The 1020-nt window shown below is 45.4% G+C and overlaps 1 protein-coding gene across 1 annotated transcript; it reads left to right on the plus strand.

Annotated features, from left to right (window-relative positions):
• Positions 1-709: 709 nt before the first annotated feature.
• On the plus strand, positions 710-932 carry SARC_17136 (hypothetical protein; the record flags this gene model as incomplete). Its single annotated transcript, XM_014288766.1, has 1 exon — positions 710-932. A coding segment is annotated over one exon (223 nt), but the record flags the coding sequence as incomplete, so codon positions are not given.
• Positions 933-1020: the final 88 nt, after the last annotated feature.

Below are 1020 nucleotides of genomic sequence, written 5' to 3' on the forward strand. Positions count from 1 at the left end.
GTTAATCGACGTACTAATTTCTGGCATTCGTTGTGGCTTGTTATGGATGCGTAGATGGGCACAAAGAACGAGTGGGTAATTTCATGGTGGAACCTCCGGGGCTTTTCCGTGGCAGAGGCGACCATCCCAAAATGGGCCGTATCAAGGTAACGTTGAAGTGGAGTCAGGACGTAATCATTACGTTAATACTGTAGTGGATTTAAAGTTTTGTGTGTTGAATATACGACTGTCTGTTGCATAAACAGTTCCGTAGTGAGGTAACGGCGAAGCGGAATTAATATGTATTAGTACTTTAGCTTAGCTGGCGATCATTACGTTGAATATTGGCTTGCCTGTGACATCGTTGACAGCGACCTTTGCTTCGAATATTGTGCTTTTTTCCCACGACCTCGCCTGAAGATAGTTGAACTTCCTTAACTCACTGATACGATGTCCCTGTTTACGTACATATTTTACTCGCGCATTTGCTGACATAAGACTTGTACATGAACAGCGTAATTATCAGAGTTGCATGAATAATAGCGGTACAGTTTTCTACTATAATATAATCAAAGATAAGGTCGAATGCGAAACCGATGGTTATTCACATCACGTACGGGCACGAGGACAACCATATGCATCACCATGGGAACCAATCACCATGGGAACCAATCTATACGAGACACTAACGTGAAAGGTACCCCTATACACCCACTCACTGCTCTCACAGGCACGTATACAACCAGAGGACATATGTATCAACATTGGCCAGGGTGTGAAACCTCCCACGCCACCCGCAGGGCACAAGTGGAAGGAGGTCCGCCACGACGATAAGGTGTCCTGGCTAGCCTCATGGACAGAGAACATCTGTGACAACATTAAATACGTCATGCTCAACGCCCACAGTCGGATGAAGGGGGTCAATGATTTCAAGAAATACGAGAAGGCCAGGAGTTTGAAGGTATATTTGTCTTTGTCTTTGTGTGTGTGTGAATGTGTGTGTGTGAATGTGCGTGCGTGCGTGCGTGTGTGTGTGTGTGT

Source organism: Sphaeroforma arctica (assembly GCF_001186125.1).
Source record: "Sphaeroforma arctica JP610 unplaced genomic scaffold supercont1.9839, whole genome shotgun sequence".
Classification (NCBI taxonomy): Eukaryota; class Ichthyosporea; order Ichthyophonida; genus Sphaeroforma; species Sphaeroforma arctica.